This window comes from Onychostoma macrolepis, chromosome 03 (genome assembly GCF_012432095.1).
Source record: "Onychostoma macrolepis isolate SWU-2019 chromosome 03, ASM1243209v1, whole genome shotgun sequence".
Taxonomy (NCBI): Eukaryota; Metazoa; Chordata; class Actinopteri; order Cypriniformes; family Cyprinidae; genus Onychostoma; species Onychostoma macrolepis.
In genome coordinates this window covers 52,489,350-52,510,971 of record NC_081157.1, presented here as the reverse complement: position 1 = coordinate 52,510,971, position 21,622 = coordinate 52,489,350, and the positions used below count along the sequence as shown (strand labels likewise).

At 40.7% G+C, this 21,622-nt stretch overlaps 1 protein-coding gene across 1 annotated transcript; it reads right to left on the bottom strand.

Moving 5' to 3' along the window:
• Window positions 1–12,726: 12,726 nt before the first annotated feature.
• Window positions 12,727–17,563, bottom strand: LOC131536472 (uncharacterized). Its single transcript, XM_058769411.1, has 2 exons — window positions 17,435–17,563; window positions 12,727–16,989 (listed from the first exon to the last, which is right to left on the bottom strand). The coding sequence occupies exon 2, from the start codon at window positions 16,843–16,845 to the stop codon at window positions 12,874–12,876; it is 3,972 nt and encodes a 1,323-aa protein (XP_058625394.1). The 5' UTR covers window positions 16,846–16,989; window positions 17,435–17,563; the 3' UTR covers window positions 12,727–12,873.
• Between the last annotated feature and the right edge of the window lie 4,059 nt (window positions 17,564–21,622).

The following is a 21,622-nucleotide window of genomic DNA, read 5'->3' as shown; positions in this document are numbered from 1 at the left end:
GCTACATAATATATTTACAATTAAAAATATCCAAGTCTTACAGTCATTGACTTTTACTAAAATTGTGTCATTTACAATCCCCTGTTTATTGTTAAAAAAATTGTTTAGATAAAACCAGAACAAAAATGGGGCATTTATACCTATAAGCGCCATCAGGACAAATTTACGCATAATTCCTGTCATCACGTTCAAATGAAGATGTTTTAGATGTTTATTCCTCTACTCATAAATGTTCAAACTTTGGATTAAATATTAATTTGTGTTTGCAATTTTTTATCGTTTATGGTTCACTACTGTGTTGCTTATTTACTCCTGAAAAAAAAATCTGAATTATGATGTAATGAATAAAACAATTTTTATGATTACCCCAAGTTTATTGGTGTTGTTCTCTTATTCAAATGATAAATTATATAACTAAACAAATTAATTAATTAGGTGAAACTGTGCACTTGAATTTGTCACTGTACATCCTTTGCAATGTGGTGAATTAGTATTGCTTATAATAGTCTATTTAGGGTGTTTTAGGCATTTAAATAACATGGGTTATCTTGAAACATTTTATTAGCTATAATATTACAACACCCAAATATGTATTTATTTCCTCATAATTCTCGTTGTCATTGCAGACTGGTTTATATTCATCATTAAGAAAAGTGATTAGTGTAACCTGCTTAAAAATAGCTGTGAACTTAAAACAACAGGACAAAAACATAGCTGATGACTAAACATAATAATTTTATGACTCTAGACATTGTGAAGACTGTGGCATATACAGTGACATACTACGTTTTTAGCCATATCAAAACAGTAGTCATGGCATGGGTAAATTTGACCCACTGGCGCTTTTAGGTGTACAGCGACCTCTGGTGGTTGAAGTGTTAACCATAGGCTACGTACTGGACTGTATCACGATGTAGACAACATTCGAATTAAGTTTATTATGAATAAAAGTTACATAAAGTATAATAAAATAGGCCGACAAGAAAAATTTTATCCATCCCACAAGTCTTGTAAGTCCATGTATTTTATTAGTATTGGTAATATTTTTATATTCGTTGTTATGTATTTGATTTATTTTCCCTTCATTTCGATCTCTTAACGTTCAGGGCTGTATAATAATAATAATAATAATAATAATAATAATAATAATAGCCTAATATACACATATATTACATAAAAAGACACGATCAACGGACTGTGGGATGGATAAATATATTTGATCAGTCTCTGATAATCCCAGGTTGCTATGGTCACACGGGTTTGTTTATGCATGATTAAACTCATGGCCACGACATACAGTATTATCACGTTCCCACGACTTAATATCTCGTGGCCACGACAAAACTAAACCAAAAATACTTTTTAATCTTTTTTTAAACTTCCAGTGCCAGTCATTTCTTAATTTATGCCAGAAGTTATGTAAATGAAAAACGAAGTCGAGATGGATATGAAGCTTGAGTCTTAGACCTTTTTAATGATGTATAGTTTATAGTTTTAAGTTAATTGCATTCTTTTACATTAAAACTAGCAGTAACTCTGAACTAATGTAAACAAAGAGCGCTGTGCACAGGTTAAGAGATTTTAAACAAGCACTATTAATGCACATTTAGTTAACCAGATGAAACAATACACATTTTAATGCTCTAAAAGTGTGCACACATTGAGAGAAATAAACAGCAGATGTTCATATTCAACAACTTCTTTAACTTGAGCAAACGCTGCTAATACACATATACATTTGTTAATAAAACGAAAGCATGCATGTTTTAAAGCTAGTGAATAAAAGGAAACGATCCGCCCGCATGCCTCTGCTCAGTGACGGTGCCTGGATCAGCTGTGATCTGCGTCTCGGGCCGATGACGTCACTTCCAGGAGGCATGCCCAGGCCTGTTGGACACGCCCCGTCCCTGACTCCACCCCATGTCAAAACAGCGCCACAAAGTGAGACGTGCAGAAACGTGAAGCGCAAAGGGAAAACAGTATCGCAAGCTCAAACTTGACTGAAACGCAAAATAAAAGCTGCATTGCAAATAAATTAGTAGATATGACCATGGAAAATATGTATTGCAAAATCATTGCTTTTGCTCTGTTTTATTTATCTATTTTGCAATTCTTTATTTTTATTTGCAAAACTTATTTTCTTTTTGCAATACTTCATTTTCTTTTGCAATTCTTTATTTTTCTTTGCAAAACTTATTTTCTTTTGCAAAACTTTATTTTCTTTTGCATATATATTCGGCATTAAATTGACTCCATAGAAGCCCCCCCCCCCCATATGCTCTCCATATTAGTGATGGAAAAATGAAGCTTTGCAACGCACCGAGGCTTCCCCTCAACTGTATCGTAAAAAGGTTCATTACTCGAAGCTTTTCAAGATGATGCACACTAACGACATCTTGCGGTCAAAAGATGGAAAAACCTGCCTTTGCGTCCCAGACGACCCAGACATTTTTGGATTGTTTCAGATAATAAATCAGTTTGTGCTATGAAAATAAAGCAAAGAAAGTATTCACTATGTACTAACAGGCGCTCGAGGTCGAGCAGACAGCGGCACTCAGCTCAGAGCGCAGCCGAGCCCAGGACTCTGATAGTGGGCGACTCTATTATCAGAAACATCAGTAGCAGGACTACAACTACATGCTGCTTTCCTCAAGCAACCGTCTCTGATGTGAACAAGGAACTTCGGAACATTCTGATGAAGCACAAGACTGCAAATCGAATCATCATCCATGTGGGGAAGAACGATATTTGGAAAGAGCAGTCAGAACTGCTTAAGAAGGATTTCAGTGAACTTTTTGAAACACTTCAAAGACTTGAAGTTCAGTCGTTCATCAGTGGACCACTCCCAGCAAGAGGAACTAACATGTTTTCACGGCTGCTTGGGCTGAATACATGGCTACAAAGAACCTGCATTACAAAAGGAGTCAACTTCATCGACAACTTCAATATTTTCTGGGGCCATAGACAACTGTTTAAACTGGACGGCTTCCACCCAAACAAACTTGGTGCGAGAGTGCTAAAGGACAATATCTATTTCTCCCTCCATCATCCTTCAGTGGTGTGTGCCAATCCACTCGGCCTCAATGGCACACACACACCTGGACAGAATATGAGTGACCACAGAACTTCATGTCAGCCTCAGAGTCATCTTATGGTTGACACATCCCACAAGGACATTGATAACACCACGCAGCCAAAACAAACTTTCCTCACAAAGACTATCCCGGCTAAGCCCTGCCCACACAGCTCATCACAAACAGACTGTGACGTACTACATCAGCTCCAAGACTCAGCACCCAAGGACAACTATCTGGAAAACAGCCAGGGAAGCCAGGACAACATATCACAGCCACCGGAAACACCAGAGCCAGAGCCCCACTCGCCAGACACACTATCCCTCTCTCCAGAATCTCCACTTCTAAGCTTCTCACAGAAAATGGAGGAACTGGTGTATGCTGGGACTAAACTCTCCCACTCGTTCGCTGCAAGCCCCCAGATATCAACTAAAAAACGGCGGGCCCCACAACCACCAAAGACAGCAGGCCCAGCTCTCCCTCCTCCTCCTGTGAGAGCTCTCCGACCGCTGCCACAACGCCAGGGCCCAAACCCTCCTCCATCGGCTGTAGGTGAACCAAAAACAACTGATAACAGCTCTCAGTGATATGTGTCGGGTCCCCGCTATATTAGCAGCAACACTCACAAATGTTCACAGAACAAGCGGGAACCCAGTGTGCCTGTAGCCTTCTATATTTCTGTTTTATCACGTGATAGAAAGTCTAAGGCCTTCTCAAGCCGTACGGCTGATCCATCTAATCTGCGGCCTGTAATGCGTCAATCTGAGATTGCTATAGAGACAAAATGTAATTCCATCAAGTTAGCATTTTTAAACATTCGCTCACTAAAAAATAAATCATTTCTGATCAATGATTTTATAACCACAAACAACCTGGATTTTATGTTTCTAAATGAAACATGGCTTGAAGACAGCTGCAGTGCAACAGTCCTCAATGAAACAGCCCCTCCTAACTTTAACTTTACAAGTGTCTGCAGGACTGTTAGGAGAGGTGGAGGTGTAGCTGCTCTATTTAAAGATGTTTATCAATGCAAGCAAGTGTCATTTGGTCAGTATTTGTCCTTTGAATATCTAGGTATTGTGCTGAAAGGTGCTCCATGCATTCTGTTTATCATTATTTACAGGCCTCCAAAATACTCTCCAGCCTTTGTTGAAGAGTTCACAGAACTGTTATCAATGATTTCCTCAGAGTTTGACTCTTTTACTATTGCAGGGGATTTTAATATTCACATAGATAATGCAGAAATCTAAACTGCAAAAGAAATTATAACTGTTTTAAACACTTTTGACCTAATCCAACATGTGTATGGACCCACACACAATCGTGGACACACTCTAGATTTACTCATCAGTAAAGGTCTAAACATTTCATCCATTGTTATTAAGGATGTAGCACTATCTGATCACTTCTGTATTTTCTTTGATATATTGATCTCTGTTACCACTGAATCTAGATCTGTCTCTGTCAGAAAGAGATGCATTAACGAGAACACTAGTGCGCTATTTATGAAGGCTATATCTTCAACGCCAAGCATTTCTGCAGACTCTGTTGATCTTCTCCTGGATTCTTTTAACTCAAAAGTTAAGAAAGTTATTGATAATATTGCTCCGACAAGGGTCTGCAAGAAGAATGGCAGACAAAAATCACCATGGAGAAAATCAACAGCAGTTCAGAGTATGAAAAGACAATGCAGAAAAGCTGAGCGGATGTGGCGGAAGACAAAACTTGAAATTCACTATAGCATCTATAAAGACAGCCTTCATGCTTTCAATGTGGAACTAGCCACAGCTAGACAGACCTCCTTCTCAAACCTTATAAACAGTAACTTAAACAACTGTCGCACTCTTTTTGCTACTGTGGAGAGACTGACAAACCCCCCAAGTCAGATTCCCAGTGAAATGCTCTCCGACAGTAAATGCAATGAGTTTGCTTCCTTCTTTTCTGAGAAGATCAATAATATCAGAAAGGAGATTGGCATATCCACTTTTGCAGAGGTCACACAGATTCGACCGCAATTTCAAAAAGAAGTGACTATGTCTGTTTTTGAAGCAATTGATTGCAAAATATTGAAAGAAATAGTACAGCACCTTAAATCATCAACCTGCTATCTTGACACACTTCCCACATCTTTTTTCAAAAGTGTGCTTAACTGTTTAGAAGCAGATCTCTTAGAAGTGGTGAATGCCTCACTTCTTTCTGGGACTTTTCCAAACTCCTGAAAACTGCAGTTGTTAAGCCCCTTCTGAAAAGCGCAATCTTGATAACACAATGTTGAACAACTATAGACCAATATCAAATCTTCCGCTCATAGGTAAGATTATTGAAAAGGTAGTTTTAATCAGCTGAACAACCACTTAAACTTAAATGGATACCTGGACAGTTTTCAATCTGGTTTCCGAGCACATCATAGCACAGAGACAGCACTCATTAAGATAATAAATGATATTCGCTTCAATTCTGATTCAGGCAAAATATCAGTGCTGGTACTACTAGATCTTAGTGCTGCGTTTGACACTGTTGATCATAACATACTTCTAGAGAGACTGGAAAACTGGATCGGGCTTTCTGGGATGGTACTCAAATGGTTCAGCTCATACTTAGAAGGGAGAGGTTATTATCTGAGTATAGGAGAGCATAAGTCTAAGTGGACTCTTGTTTAGCCTGTATATGCTCCCACTAAGTCAAATAATGAGAAAGAACCAAATTGCTTATCACAGCTATGCTGATGATACCCAGATTTACCTAGCCTTATCTCCAAATGACTACAGCCCCATTGACTCCCTCTGCCAATGCATTGATGAAATAAACTGTTGGATGTCCCAGAACTTTCTTCAGTTAAATAAGGAGAAAACTGAAGTCATTGCATTTGGAAACAAAGATGAAGTTCTCAAGGTGAATGCATACCTTGACTCTAGGGGTCAATCAACTAAAAACCAAGTCAAAAATCTTGGGGTGTTTCTGGAGACAGACCTTAGTTTTAGTAGTCATGTCAAAGCAGTAACTAAATCAGCATACTATCATCTCAAAAACATTGCAAGAATTAGATGTTTTGTTTCCAGTCAAGACTTGGAGAAACTGGTTCATGCCTTTATCACCAGCAGGATGGATTATTGTAATGGTCTCCTCACCGGCCTTCCAAAGAAGACCATTAGACAGCTGCAGCTCATCCAGAACGCTGCTGCCAGGATTCTGACTAGAACCAGAAAATCTGAGCATATCACACCAGTCCTCAGGTCCTTACACTGGCTTCCAGTTACATTTAGGATTGATTTTAAAGTACTTTTACTCGTTTATAAATCTCTAAATGGCCTAGGACCTAAATACATTGGAGATATGCTCACTGAATATAAACCTAACAGACCACTCAGATCATTAGGATCGAGTCAGTTAGAAATACCAAGGGTTCACACAAAACAAGGGGAGTCTGCTTTTAGCTATTTTGCCGCCCGCAGTTGGAACCAGCTTCCAGAAGAGATCAGATGTGCTAAAACATTAGCCACTTTTAAATCCAGACTCAAAACTCATCTGTTTAGCTGTGCATTTGTTGAATGAGCACTGTGCTACTCCGAACTGATTGCACTATATATAATCATTTTCTATTCTTAAATGTTTTAAATTCTTTTAAAATCAATTTTTAAATCACTTTGTTTTTATTGTTGTGATTTTTATTATTTTTAATCTCTTATTATTTTTAATGACTATTTCACTTCCTTTTATGTAAAGCACTTTGAATTACCATTGTGTATGAAATGTGCTATATAAATAAACTTGCCTTGCCTTGTATAAATAGGTTTTTTACATGCCAGTCATTGTTTTACACAATATATGAATAAATGAGTCTGTGAATTTGTGGGAAAAATATGCAAGAATATATCATCAAAATAAAAGAAGATTTATCAGAATGGTCAGCTGAAGTGATTGTAAAGTGGGAATTAATACAAAATGAACATGCACAAAACTACAAGTACAAATATTTATTTGTATTATGATATATTTTTATCAAAGAAGTGAGTGGCACTTCAAACTGCACAAGTGGCTTGTGTTATTTAAACCAGAATACGAAGCAGTCACGTGATTGTGTGAGAAAACAAAGCTTCGGACGTCACAGATCATGTGGTTTTGGCAAAATGAATCAAGCTCCGGCACAGTGCTTCACTGCCTGATGCTTCATTTTTTTAATACAGGCTTTGAAGCCTTGGTGTCGAACGTCACATCACTACTCCATATATTTAACGTACTGCGTTTAGTGAATTTGTATATTTTTGAGAGCTTTTTTCTCTTTTCGGCAACGACGTACGTGTTTGGATCCTTGAATTGCGGTGTGGCGTCATAATGGAGGTGGATGACAGCTTGAGATCTGAGAGTGTTAAACATACGCATACTTATGCCAAATCTGCTAATGTTGTGGACTCACTGGACACATGCTTTCCCGAGTCTCCCGGAGCAAGCCCTTTGCCGAAAACGCGGCGCCCAACCTCAGATCCTTCAAATGCGGTCCTGCTTGAAGCAATAGAGAGATTGGGTAAGAAGCAGGATGACTTCATGGAGAAACTTTTGGAGATCGAGAATTCTGTCGCGTCCAATTCCATCCTTATATCTGACCTTGCTGCGAGGATTGAAGTTGTTGCTAAAACCTCAGAGGATACAGCCGTTAAATCTAATAAACTGGACTCTAAGATGTCTACTTTGGCTGCAGAAAGCAAACGCCTATGGGATAAAGTGGATGAGCTGGATGCCTATAAGAGACAATGGAATTTAAGGATTGCAGGTGTTCCAGAAGTCGATGGGGAGAATGTCAAAGTGGTCATAATGGACATTTTTCTTCAGGTGTCCCCATGCTTAGCGGATGTTCTGCAAACTTCGGTTGATGTTATGCACAGGCTTGGCCCTAAATTGGGCAATGCGCGTCCTCGCACGATAATTGTACAGTTCCTTTCTCTCACCGTGATCGTGTCTGGGCTGACGCAAAAAAATCAGAAGTGATTTTGTTTGATCGTAATTTTAGCGGCTCTATTCTTCAGTCCTTTTCTTCTTCTGAGGGCTGATGGATTATTGTTGTTATTCTTTTGGAGGATTTTTTGTTTATCTTGGCTAATGTTTATGGTTTTAACAATCATACCCAAAACAGCAGTTTTTTTCATGATCTTTCTTCTGAGATCTTTGATTTAAAAAGTAAATATCCTTCTGTTGCAGTAATAGTCGGAGATTTTGACGAAGCTCCTGATTTATGTATGGATAGATTTCCTTCAAAACAAGAATCACGCAGATGTAATACCATTATTAATGACTTTTGTAACTTCCTTTCTCTATTGGATGCTTACAGGTTTATGCATGCTGATGCTTGTTCATATTCTTGGTTTAGTGCAGATCTCTTAAAAAAATTGTGCATAGATTATTGGCTTATATCTGATTTTATGTCTCCTTTTATTAAATCCAGTGATATCTGTCCTGCTCCTCTCACAGATCATGCTTTTATCAATCTCATTTTATCTGATTCTGGTGCTGGTTGTCATAGAAATCCTGGATACTGGAAACTAAATTGTTCTTTATTAGAACTCTCCTCTTATTGTGCAGGTATTAAGAATATTATTGAAGAATTTAAAGGAAAACCATCAGTTTCAATATCTTCTAATTGGGAGTTGTTCAAATATGAGTGTAGAAAATTCTCTATTCGATTTAGTAAACAGTTGGCAAAGGCAAAATCTTTAAGGTATACCTCTATATTAAACGAAATGAGTCAAATTCTAGGAAAACAACAAACAGAAGAAGATGATAAAGTAAAACTACACAACCTAAAAGAAGAATTAGATAACATTTATACAGTAAAGGCTAAGGGTGCATTTATTAGATCGAGGGTGAAATGGCTAGAATTCAATTAAGATCATTTCTTAATTCCGTCTACTCGTTTTCTTTTTATTCAATTGATTTAAAAATATATATATATATTTGTAAAATTGCTCATTTGTAAGTCACTTCAGAAAAAGCCTAAATGATTAAATCCAAAAACTGAACTCGGAGAAAAGGACCTTTTATTTATCAGCCTTTTATTTTGAACAATATATTGTTGAATATATATTTACACATTGAAGTAGTGAAGAAAATGATCAAATTGCCGTTACAAACAGTGGTCTAGCCAACAAAGAAAATCTCTTAAGGCCAGTATGTTTTGCTGTAATATGAAATCGACAAGCGTTCCAACAATTTCACATATCATGGATTCAAATATTTTTGAAACCAGCACCACGCATAAATCTGTTACACACGTGCACAGACAGAGAACTTCATTCATTTCTATCTGATCCCCACGTTCAGTCATCATATCCAGAATTTTTCTGGTGGAAACACAGATTGGCTCTTTGCTGTAAATAAACATGCCAGTCAAATCAGGCCATGGGTTATTTTTCAAGCTTCTTACAACGTCCATTTCATTCTTGAGATTTTTCACACACTTGGTATCCCCCGTACAATCATGCAGATACCCTGGCCTGGCAAAAACCATCAATTGTTTTTTATATATAATTATTCGGCCCTCGGCTGGTGGGGAGGGTTCATTACTGGACCTCGAGCCGTTTTAGTTGAAGACCCCTGGGCTAGACCATTCCGTTACGAGAGCTCTCCCTCTCTATGGAGAATTTTTTTGAGTGTTTTGTATTGTATCAGACGATGTGTGAAAACACTGTTGCCAGTAAGTTACTGTAATTAAGATTTACAGTAGCAAACTGTATTTGATTTACAGTTGAAAACTGTATTGTTTCACAGTAAATTACTGTAAATAAAATCCAATTCATCAGTACACTACTGTAATTCATTCATTTTAATATAGATTTCATTAGATTTTATAATTTTTATATATAATTCATTTTATTTTTACTCTACATAGGTACTACTGGTATACGAGCGTATGGGACACTCATTGGGTTAGGTGTAGTGCAGCCAAGATGGTGGTGTGTGTTTCCGGTAAGAGAAACAGGAGAGGGAATCCCAATATAACTTGTTTAATCAAAGTAGATTTGTATGTTACTTCACACATGTGGTCTATAAAAAACAGAAGAGATACAAAGAAACGGTGGTAAATATATATAAGTAAATAATATAAATATTCAGTTATTAAGTAATATATTAATTAACATACATGATTTGCTGATTATGTTAGTAAATAAAGTAAACAATAACAAGTAGATTGAACGATCATTGCGTAAGCTCGATATTACGAGCAGGAAACAAGCAGTGTCATTAATTTAACATTTCAAACAATATTGAACAAACCGGGTGATATGTAACTCGGAAGTGAATATAATTGTTTGTATTCTAAAAGAAAAAACACTTAACAAGATCAAAGTCCAATATGAAAACGTTTGGTTTCACTTTCAATTTCACTTTCGTTTGTGACGCAGTTTAAAATGCGTTCAATTCACAGGCAAATATTGACATTCAGAATAATAATATAGGTTACAAATACAAATTATAGATGGAAACTCACCCGTAATCATTTACACACTGGTGAAAAACATGCACAAAGTTGACGAAACAATCCAGCCAGCCTGATTTGTACCCCGTTGTTGTCAGAGTCAAATGTCCGCTCCTAACTGAGCTACGTATCCTACGTGCCACAAGGGGGCGTGGTTAAGGCTTTCTCACACAGCCGCCCCCAAATGTGTGTAAGGACATTTGAAAATAGTGAGAAACCCTATCTAATTAGTAGGCTCAATAGGGTCATTGTCAGAGAATTTAGGGAGTGGGACTAGACGAGATACAGGTCTCACATATGTTCGATTGTTTACTTGTACTTCAACTGTTCTGGTACGCCCATCATGTCCAGGGAAAATGTTGGTCACCTTTCCTACTGGCCAGCATGCTCGTGGAAGTTGTGGGTCCACTATGAGTACAACCTGGTCTAGATCAATTTTTTCTCCATCTTTACGCCATTTCTGTCTTTCTTGCAGATTCGGGAGATAGTAATGGATGAATCTAGACCAGAAATGGTCAGCAAGTACTTGGCTATGTTTCCATCTTCTGGTACCTAAAAGGTTACTTGAATCATAGAGCACTTGTGGGAGAGAAGAATCATGGCGGCCCATTAGGAGGATACTAGGCGTAACTGGGTCCAAATCCGACACGTCTGATGACACGTATCCCAAAGGCTTAGCATTTAGGATTCCCTCTACTTCAATGAGCACGGTACGCAGTACAGTTTCAGTCACTGTTTGATCCTTCAGCACTACCTTTAGGGCCTGCTTTACTGACTTAACCTCCCGTTCCCAAGCTCCTCCAAAATGAGGGGCACCAGGTGGAATGAATTTGAATGAAATCTGTTTTTCTGCGAGTTGTTCCCTGAGTTGAGGTATCATGGCTACATAGGCTGCTTTCATCTCTTTGTCTCCTCCAACAAAGTTAGTTCCATTATCACAAAGGAGTTCAAATGGTTTCCCTCTACGTGCTATGAATCTGCGGAGAGACATTAGAAATGCATCTGTATCAAGGCTCTCTAAGAGATCAAGATGGAGACACCGGGTGGTCAGACACTTGAAAACTATTCCCCATCTTTTCTCTGTACGTCGACCGATCTTCACTGTGAATGGACCAAAACAATCCATTCCAGTGGAATAGAATGGGGGTTTGTACAGGCGTAGGCGTCCTGATGGGAGGTCAGCCATTTTGGGTACACCAGGCTTAGCACGCCATTTCTGGCAGTCTACACACCTGTATTGATATTTCTTGATAGCTTCCCTTCCTCGCAGAATCCAGTATCGTCTTCTCAGCTCGGCAAAGACTCTTTCTGGTCCAGGATGTAGAAGGGAGGCATCATAGTCCTTGATCAGAAGCTTGGTTAGGTGGTGTTGGGGATCAAGCACAATGGGATGTATTGCTTCCAATTCCATCTGCTTTGCATGTCTTAGTCTCCCTCCGACTCTCATAAGTCCGCTGGCTTTATCATACTCGGGTGATAAGGATGCTAATCTGCTGTTAGATGGTAATGGTCGCTCAGAGGCGAGAGCCTTAAACTCCTCTGGAAAGGAATCTTTCTGAGCTTGTTGTAGGAGGAGCTTCTCTGCTGAGATGTAACTTTCTGAATCGTCTGATGACTGTGTGGGATATGTAGCCGCCCCGTGAATGGATGTCACTGTAGCCGTTAGCAGCTCAGTCCATGTACTAAATTGGGTGACATCAGGAAGGGGAATGTCTGGACTAGTGCACACATGCAGGCAAATGGCTGACTTTTTCAACTCTGCCTCTGGTTCAGGTTCATCTGCTGGCAAAGTGGGCCACCATGACTCTGGTTGATACAGGAACTTTGGTCCACTTTGCCAACGGCAAGGTGGGGTTAAATCCTTTAATGGCTGGCCTCGTGTTATGACATCAGCGGGGTTGTTTGCTGAATCAACGTACCTCCAGGAACCAATATCGGTGAGTGATTGAATTTCAGCCACCCGTGTTCCCACGAAGACTTTGTATCTGCACGAGTCGGATTTAAGCCATTGGAGGACAGTAGCTGAGTCTGACCATAGAATGACATGATTAATGTCTACAGTTAGTTCTGCTTGAAGAATATTAGCCACCTGCGCTCCGGTAAGTGCTGCACTTAGTTCCAGACGAGGAATCGTTATCTGCTTCCGAGGTGCCACTCGTGAACGGGCTAATACAAATGAGACATGTACATGTCCTTCATTGTTTTCTGTGCGTATGTAGGCCACTGAGCCATAGGCCCTCTCAGATGCGTCACAGAATATGTGTAAATCCCGCCTGCGGATTTCCACATGCCCTTCAAATGGAGTGTAACACCTTGGGATTGCAATCTGATTCAAACTGTGGAGCTCTTTTGCCAGTCTTGCCATCTGGTTAACAGGTTATCCGATGTGATTGGGTCATCCCACCCTAGATTTTTCTTCCACAAATCCTGGACCAGCACTTTGGCTCGGGTTGTAAATGGAATTAGATAACCCAGGGGATCATATTGAGATGCCAAAACTCTGTAGACATTACGCAGAGTGGGTTCAGGGCATTCGGATTGGCTGGATTTGTAGCTGAATGAGTCTGAGAGGCAGTTCCACAGTAGCCCAAGTGTACCTTCCAGGAGGTCAGTACTCTTCTGTGATAGCCAGAGTTCACTATTCTGTGATCTTGCTTCAGAGGGAAGATGCTGAATAACTTCAGGTCGATTGCTAGCCCATTGACGGAGCTCGAACCCACCAGTGAGCAAAATTTGTCGTAGGTTGTCTACGAGTGCTCTAGCTTCTGCAACAGTTCGAAGACTATGAAGACAGTTGTCTACATAGAAGGAACTTTTGACCGTTCTCACCAGAGCTGGATCCACTTGCGGGTGGTTTTCAGCTATTTCCTGGAGTGCATGTATGGCACAGCACGGGCTACATGTTGTGCCGAATGGTAAGACTTGCCATTCATAGATCTTAGGCTGTTCTGTCCTATGCATGTCTCTCCACAGAAAACGTACAATAGGCTTATCATTGGGCAAGAGGCGAACTTGGTGGAACATACCCTTCACATCTCCGCTGATGGCTACAGGATGTTCACGGAACCTCAGCAAGACACCAAGTAAAGACGGACCAAGAACGGGTCCAGGCAGGAGCATGTCATTTAAAGCTTGGCCTTGATATGAATAAGAACAGTTGAAAACAATTCTGTCCTTGTTGTTATGCGTCACCATATGGTGAGGGATATACCACGACTCCGGGGTTTGCTCAGCGTCTTGTGTTGATATCTCTGTCACATAGCCAGCTTCTTGCAGTTTCTTCATTTCGGAACAGTAAGACTCAGCTCGCCTAAGGTCTTTAGCAAGTTTACGCTCTGTGCTTCGGAGGTTCGCCATCACTGCTTCTTTGGGGGCTTTAAGAAGTCCGGCATTGGGCCGTCTGAGCAAGGGAGTGGCGTATCGCATAACTCCACTGACTTCTACCCTGGTGGTATGTGTCTGGAGAAGAGAAAAGGCATACTGATCATGCTTGGAGCGAGTGGCTGTCTTCTCATTTACATAGGGCAGGGTATCAATTTGCCAGAGGCGTTCCACGTTCTTGAATAGCTCAGTATTCGTTGTGGTTGTGGTTATGTGGAGACACTGTGGGGTGGAAAGGGTGGTTTGACTGAGCCCAGTGGGACCTTGGAGGGTCCAACCAAGTCTGGTACAAATGGCCATCGGACCATTTGCAGGTCCCATGCAAACTGGTTGGACAGGAGTGAGCAGATGAGGCAGGTCAGACCCGATGAGCAATAGAGGTTGGGCTCGGTCAATCAAGGATAATGGCAAGGACTTTAGATGCTCATACTTGCGCTGAAGAGCAGACACAGGGTAGGAATGTTCGGAAAGTCTCAGGTTATCTGCGGTGAACGCATGAGGAATCAAGTATTTCCTACATGGTCTGTGCAAGGGTGACACATGAAGGGAAACAGTGGCTCCATACAGGTTAACTACATCCTGATGGACCGTGCGCAGTGTGAGTATTTCAGGTTCAGTAGGGAGATTCAACTGCTCTACAGCCTGTGACAAAATAATGCTACGCTCTGAACCATCGTCCAACACTGCGTATGCTTCCATGAATTTCTCTCGGTTGTGCAGTAAGACCTTGACTATCTTGAGCATTACTTTCTGAGATCTGTTGGGCCGGTCTAAATAGACCTGAGGGGTCGGAACGTTGATCAACAGCACATTTTTTTGGATCTGTAAGGCTGCATCATGCAAGATGGTCAGATGTAACTCTTTACAGTTTGTACAGGTTCTTTTCAGAGTACAACTATCTGGGTTATGAGTTCGCCCACACTTCCAACAGCGCTTCTCTTTGGATATCCACTGTATTATTTGCTCTGTAGTCAGTATCTTGAACTTGGGACATGCATTAAGAAAGTGGTCCTTGGTGTTACAGTAAGGGCAGAAGGGTTGAATCTTAGAGGGGGGCTTAGATTTCATCTGTCCCTGCAAGGCTGAACTGGTCTCAGCTGAGTACAAGATAGATGTGAATTTCTCTTTTGGACGAAAAGGCACTGACCTTTGCTGATCTTTCTTGGTGGATCTAGCTGTATCAGTCTGATACATGGTAGCTGCTTTATTGGCAATGCACTTTGCTTGTGACTTCATCTGCAGCCATGTAGACAGATCAGGTAATGTATAAGTACGGTCTGTTCCAGTTTGCAAAATACCTCGGCTGAAACAGTACTCAACGAACCCGTCGCGATATGATGGTGGCATCTTGCTTAGCAATCGATCAACATGAGAGCCACAGCGCAGTTCATACCCATTTGGGCCTTCCAAAGTTCTGAGCATCCCTACTAGTGTTTGGATAGATAGGGAAAAAGAGTCAAAGGCTTCTGCATCACCGAACTTGACTGCTGGTGCATTCAGTATGACACTTAGTTCGGACTGAACCAGTTGACGTGGTTGGCCATATTTATCCTGCAGCGCTTGCAGTGCGGTTGTGTATGGTCTGGGGTCATACATATATGCTTTGGCCAACTGGAGAGCGCTGGGGAGTTTTAAGTGACTTAAAAGGACCTGATATTTGTAATGTTCACTCAAATGAGGCTGGTTATTCATTACGTTATCTAACGCCATCTTCAGTAGTGCAAAGTCACTTTCTCGACCAGTGTCAAAGAATGGGATAGCAGGCTTTGGGACTCCGTAAGCTGAGGCAGCTAACATTTCCAGACCAGGTGGTTGGGTTGGAGAAGGGTACATCACTGTCCAATGAGGGTTAGGATTTGTGGCCTGGTAGGACTGAGCCTGTAAGGGAGCCCCTAATGTTACAGGAACTGTAGATGGGACTGTAGGTAGAACATTGACACGGGGTGTCTGACTATAGGTGACGGAGGTATCTGAGTAATGGTGTGGCCTGGCCACCACAACTGGGTTAAAGGGTAAAGGAGCTGCATAATCTGGCTTAGCTATTAAGGTGGGCGGTGCCGTAACTAGCGAAGCCGATGACCTTGTAACTATGTTGGGCTGGGTTACCTCAGCAGCTGAGGTAACAGAACTGAACGGGAATTCAGCTACTGAAGTAGTGATGTGTACAGCAGGTAATATGGGGGAAGGCATTACTGATGACACAGGTACAACGTTAACATGGCAAGGGGTAGAATGACTAGGCATTGCTTGGGCAGATGATTCAAGATCAGTAGTAGCAGCTACTCTATGTTGTTGGGTGCTTACCTCAGACAGAGGATCAACAGCTATGCTGGACTGTGAAGCAGCAACACTAACATCTTGAGATTCCGGTTTAAGAAGTACACAAACATATTTAGCAACCTCAAGTTCATTTCGAACCTTTTTGAGACGCCGCCGGCTCTCTACCTGCTTAGCTAGCAACTCTCTAGCCTTAATGGCTTGTTCCTGTCTATACTGCGCTTCTCTAGCCTGAGCATCAATTCTCTCACACTCTTTATCTACAATGGCATCCTCTTCTATCTGCTCTTGAAGTTCTTCCAAGTCCAGAGTTTTTAGCCTTTCCTCCAACATGGCAGCTTGAAAATCAGAGAGTCCATGTCTGGGAGATCTGCGTTGTGCACTGCGATGAGATCTGGATGTAGTACTGGACACCGTGCCAGAGGAAATGGATCTAGACGCATGTCTTGATGGTCTAGATGGTCTCTGCAAAGACGAATCAGCAGGAGGAGGCTCTGGATGGAGGTTAGGTGGGAGCTGGACATCGTAATCGGCTAGGTGAACAGGAAGGTGTCTCTCTCTTGGAGGGCGAGGTCGGACTGCAGGCTCAGTTGCACTGGGAGTTTCAGGATCCATCTTGAAGCACATCCGGGGTCGAAGGACCATATACGAGCGTATGGGACACTCATTGGGTTAGGTGTAGTGCAGCCAAGATGGTGGTGTGTGTTTCCGGTAAGAGAAACAGGAGAGGGAATCCCAATATAACTTGTTTAATCAAAGTAGATTTGTATGTTACTTCACACATGTGGTCTATAAAAAACAGAAGAGATACAAAGAAACGGTGGTAAATATATATAAGTAAATAATATAAATATTCAGTTATTAAGTAATATATTAATTAACATACATGATTTGCTGATTATGTTAGTAAATAAAGTAAACAATAACAAGTAGATTGAACGATCATTGCGTAAGCTCGATATTACGAGCAGGAAACAAGCAGTGTCATTAATTTAACATTTCAAACAATATTGAACAAACCGGGTGATATGTAACTCGGAAGTGAATATAATTGTTTGTATTCTAAAAGAAAAAACACTTAACAAGATCAAAGTCCAATATGAAAACGTTTGGTTTCACTTTCAATTTCACTTTCGTTTGTGACGCAGTTTAAAATGCGTTCAATTCACAGGCAAATATTGACATTCAGAATAATAATATAGGTTACAAATACAAATTATAGATGGAAACTCACCCGTAATCATTTACACACTGGTGAAAAACATGCACAAAGTTGACGAAACAATCCAGCCAGCCTGATTTGTACCCCGTTGTTGTCAGAGTCAAATGTCCGCTCCTAACTGAGCTACGTATCCTACGTGCCACAAGGGGGCGTGGTTAAGGCTTTCTCACAACTGGCATTCAATTAAAACAGACACAATTACAAAATATCAAATTCTTTATTTAAAACATTGCATGTATAACACTTCCATAAAAATACTGACTTCCAATGCTGGAACAGTGCATCTTCACCATTTCTCCTGTCTTAGGATGTTTTGCAGTGCATTATGTTGTGTCCTCTGGATTCATCCTCACAAAGAATCTTTAGGCAACAGAAACATAACGGGGAAAAAAAGACAAGCAGCCAAAGAATACATAGCTATCTGCAAAACCCAGGTGCTGCTCCAAAACGTGGCCACCACTTTGACAGAAATGTCTTCTCTGAAAAACAAGAAGTAGAAATGACACACTTTTAAAAGGCAAACCTCATATAGAATACACAAATCTCTCAAAACCATAGCTGTTCTCTTACCATGAATTATCAGTCTCAGGGTGGCTGGCCTGCTCATGTCTTGCTTGATGCTTCATTGCAGTTGCCTTTAAAACAGAAATACAAAAAATGCAGTAAATCTTAAATTCCATTAAAAACTATAACAAACTAATTCTAAAACTAGAAAGGTAGCCATAAAACTAGTTTAACCTAGCTAACATGCGCTTTTATTTTCTCAATAGGCTACTGGCCAACATTATTAACACCTGAACTAAAGTTCACATTAGTTAACCTAATGTTAATATAAGATAAGCGTTGCTCGTTAAAAATAATTTTAATTCGATAACTTAATTCAACAAGATGACAAAATTCGTTTGAAACAGCGCAGTTTACCATAGTAAAGTTCTGTAAATGCCACGTTGACGAGTAAATGTTATGGGTTAAACTGGCGTGCAAAAATCTGACACAAACGTACATATATTTTACCTTGCTTGCTGGTCTTATTCTCTCGTAAGGTGCATCGACACAGCGCAGATGTTCTCCGGAGCTCTTCCACTCTCGCGGGTTCATCCCCGGGAAAAACCCGCAGCGCTGCCCCGCTGCTTCCGTGTCTTCCTCGGACGCGAGTGGCGCGGCGCAACTCGACAACAGACAACAATATAGAACCCATTATATATATTATCTACAGTGAACGCGGACAGTAAAGTGATGCCCCGGTATATTTCTAACGTGCAGATGTATCCAAGCGCTCGTGCTGTTTCTGACACTGTACAAAAGGATTTTTTCAATCATTAGAAGCGATGTAACATCCAGTAGTCAGACCCAAGCTGTTGCAGCGCTGTAGACACAGTGTAGGGCAAATTGTGTCAGTCCAAATGTAAGAAATGAGGAAAATAAAACCACCTCAACAGAACGCCGCCAAAGAGACCGTTACAGCAAATACAGTAGTATACAGCAATTTTCAAAAATACAGTAAGTCTCTGTATGTGGGGTCTGACGCCACAGAAAATTCCCATGATGCAAAGGGTATTACAGTTATTTACTGTAAAGGGAATTTGCAGTATTACACTGGGTGATATACAGTAAATAACTGTGGAAATTACAGAAATGTCTAACAGTGTACAGTAGATTTTACATTGTTAGAACAGAAAAACAAGGGTAGGGCGTGTAATTTATATAATGTGCAGAAATATATTAATGAGTGCTGCAGCTATGTTCAGATCTACACAGATGCATCAAAGAGTTTAGACAATAAGATAGGAGTAGCATTTACTGTTCCAGAATTTCACTTGCACTATTATTAGCAATACAGTGGATAGAAGAGATAAGACCTTTGCAATCAGTTATTTGCTCAGATTCATGTGCATCATTGGCTAGTTAAAAACAACGACATTAACTTAACTGTTAATCTAAGTATGAGTAAAATCAAGAGCATTATTAAGAAAAGACTGAAGGAAAGGTGGCAAAAAACAATTGTCAGGAGTCTGGGTCCTGCGTTTCTCCCTCTCACCACCAGAGGTCACTGTCTCCCGGATTCAATTCCCCAACTCCACTCACCTCATTGATTAATTTGCCCCAGCTGTTTTCCTGATTGCTTTCCCTACTTAGGCTCCCTGTGTTTTGTGTTCGGGGCTCGTTTGTCTCACTTTTGTGCCAGGTATGCCTGTGACTTATGTCTGCCCTGTGCATGTCTTGTTTTCAGTGGTTGTGTTTACTCTGGCTTTTTCCCCTTTGGGGTGGTTTCATTTGTGTTTTGGTTTATTTTGTAATTTGTAAATAAAGAAAATTCCTTTTGCCAGCATTTGAGTCTTCGTCTCACCCATCCCATGACAGTACAAATGAGCCATTTGAAGACTCAGCGGCAATGGGAATTTTCTTGTACCCAGCTCCTGGGCGACAGAGGAACCAAGCCCCAGCCAGAGGGCCGCATCCCTGCCCACAAGACAATCGCCCCTTCGGGCTGTACGCCGAAGACCTCTTGGAGGCAGGCCTGGAGCTAGGGATTGGAGGGAGCACCCTCATCCACCTGTTTCTAGCGGGCCTGGATGAGCCTGTCAACTGGGAGGAGCTGGGGGAGCTAGAGACGTGGTCCTATTGGGAAATGGTTGACCACGTCAAGGAGGTGGAGCTGCGGGAGGGTGCCCCCCTCCCAGTCTGGGCTGTTGCTCCAGAACCTCCTCGGATCGTGCCAGCCACTTCCAGAATCTCGGGGTCTTTCTTTGGGTGCCCCGGGCTGAGACACAGCGTGGAGGATCCGCCGCTGATGTCGGTGAGGGGAGCGGCGGTTCCCACTTACAAAGCTCCCGCGCCTGCTCACAAAGCTCCCGAAGCGGTGATGTCAGCTGAACTTTTCTCTGAGGGGGCGGGGCTCATCTCAGGCCTTCCCGAGGCGGCGGTTCCCGCTCCCGATGATACGTACAGAACGCGAGCACAGGGAGCCTTTATTCGATCGAGAGCATGGAGAGCAGATGTCTGCTTATTTTTTCAAACTGGAAAAGACTAGGGCTAAATTCAATTCTATTACAGATAACTTTGATACAATTTCTAGTTTTTGCTATAATTATTACTCTAATTTATACACATCTAAATTTAGTGATGTTAGTATGTCAACTTTTTGTAAGCATTTGGGAAATGTAAATGTAATTAGTCAAGAGGACCAAATATTCTGTGATTTCCCCAATTACTATTGCTGAAATTAAGGATGGAATTACTGCTGAATTCTATCAGCAGTTTTCTGAGATTCTCGTCCCGTTCCTTTTTGAAGTGTATTCTGAAAGTTTAAAGTGCTCTGAACTTCCTGCAACTATGACTCAAGCTGTAATCTGCGTCATTCCTAAACCCAAGAAAGATTTACTGCTTATTGATAATTGGAGACCCATTAGTTTGTTGAATAATGATTACAAAGTATTTGCTCTTGTTTTTGCTCAAAGATTCAAATTAGTATTAGATTCAATAATTGATGAAAATCAATCTGGGTTTATGAGAAAAAGACATACATTTAATAATATCAGACTTATTTTTGATCTTATTGACTACTCTGATCTCATTAAAGATGATAGTTGTATATTGTTTTTAGATTTTTTTTAAAGCCTTTGATACCGTCGAGCATCTTTTTATTTTTTATTGTTTAGAACGCTTTGGGTTTGGGCGCTATTTCAGCAACGCCATGAAAACTCTTTATGTGGGTGCCAATAGTTCAGTAAAATTAAGTCAAGGCGCCACACAAAGATTTTATTTGAAAAGGTTGCCCAGTTTCAGTTGATCTTTTTCTTCTTGTTGCTCAGGCGTTTAGTCATTTTATTAAATCAAGTGAGATAGAAGGAATTCAAGCTGAAGGGAGAAGTGTCTTGATAAGTCAGTTGGCCGATGACACGGCTCTTTTTAAAAAAAAAATGCTTGTCAAATTCAGTCGGCTATCAAAAATATAGAAATTTTCTCTAGTGCCTCGGGTCTTTGTTTGAATTTACAAAAATGTGAATGGTTTGCCTTGAAGAGTTGCCATGACGTAACATTCCTGTAACGGATGCCCCCATCTATTTAGGTATGACTATCTCCAAAAATGAGCAGGACAGAATCTCACTAAATTTGAATCCTGTGATCAAAAAAGTAAAGAGCAGATTTAATCTTTGGTCACAGAGAGATTGATCTCTTAAAGGTCGTGCTCTGCTGGCT